Raw genomic sequence first — 432 nt, 5'->3', positions numbered from 1 at the left:
CTGCTGCTGCTGCTGCTGCTGCTGCTGCAGTATTAAGGAATGGAAAGGATAGCTGAGAACGGCTTGATGATGATATATTGCTGCTGCTGCTGCTGCCATCGCCCTTCCCTTTGCTGCTGCTGCTGCTGCTGCTGCGCTTACTGCTGCTGCTGCTGCTGCTGCTGCTGCTGCTGTGTTTTGCTTCGCCCCGCTGCTTCTCCTGCTTCCTGAAGGGAGCAGCACGGGGGAAGTCCTCCTCTGTGTAGCCCTGCATGCTGCTGCAACTTTATCTTTGCTGTTGCTACTGCAGCAGCAGCTGCTGCAGCTGCTGCTGCTGCTGCTGCTGCTGCTGCTCGCCTGAGTATGCAGCGCTTTGCTGCTGCTGCTGCTGCTGCTGCTGCCTAATGGATGCAACTAGAGATGGGGTGTATCGACAGAAGGTCAAAAGAAGAG

At 56.7% G+C, this 432-nt stretch overlaps 1 protein-coding gene across 1 annotated transcript in view; it reads right to left on the bottom strand.

The window, feature by feature from the left end:
- EMH_0094130 (uncharacterized protein) overlaps positions 1-253 on the bottom strand; it is a gene marked incomplete at both ends in the record, with an annotated part of 20,333 nt that extends 20,080 nt beyond the window's left edge. Inside the window, one exon of the mRNA XM_013494929.1 lies at positions 142-253. Coding sequence (XP_013350383.1) covers positions 142-253 — 112 coding nt within the window. The remainder of the gene's footprint in view (positions 1-141) is intronic.
- Between the last annotated feature and the right edge of the window lie 179 nt (positions 254-432).

Source organism: Eimeria mitis, genomic scaffold (assembly GCF_000499745.2).
Source record: "Eimeria mitis Houghton genomic scaffold, Emh_scaff134, whole genome shotgun sequence".
Classification (NCBI taxonomy): Eukaryota; Apicomplexa; class Conoidasida; order Eucoccidiorida; family Eimeriidae; genus Eimeria; species Eimeria mitis.
The sequence above is the reverse complement of the archived record's forward strand: the minus strand, read 5'-3'. Positions and strand labels throughout refer to the sequence as shown.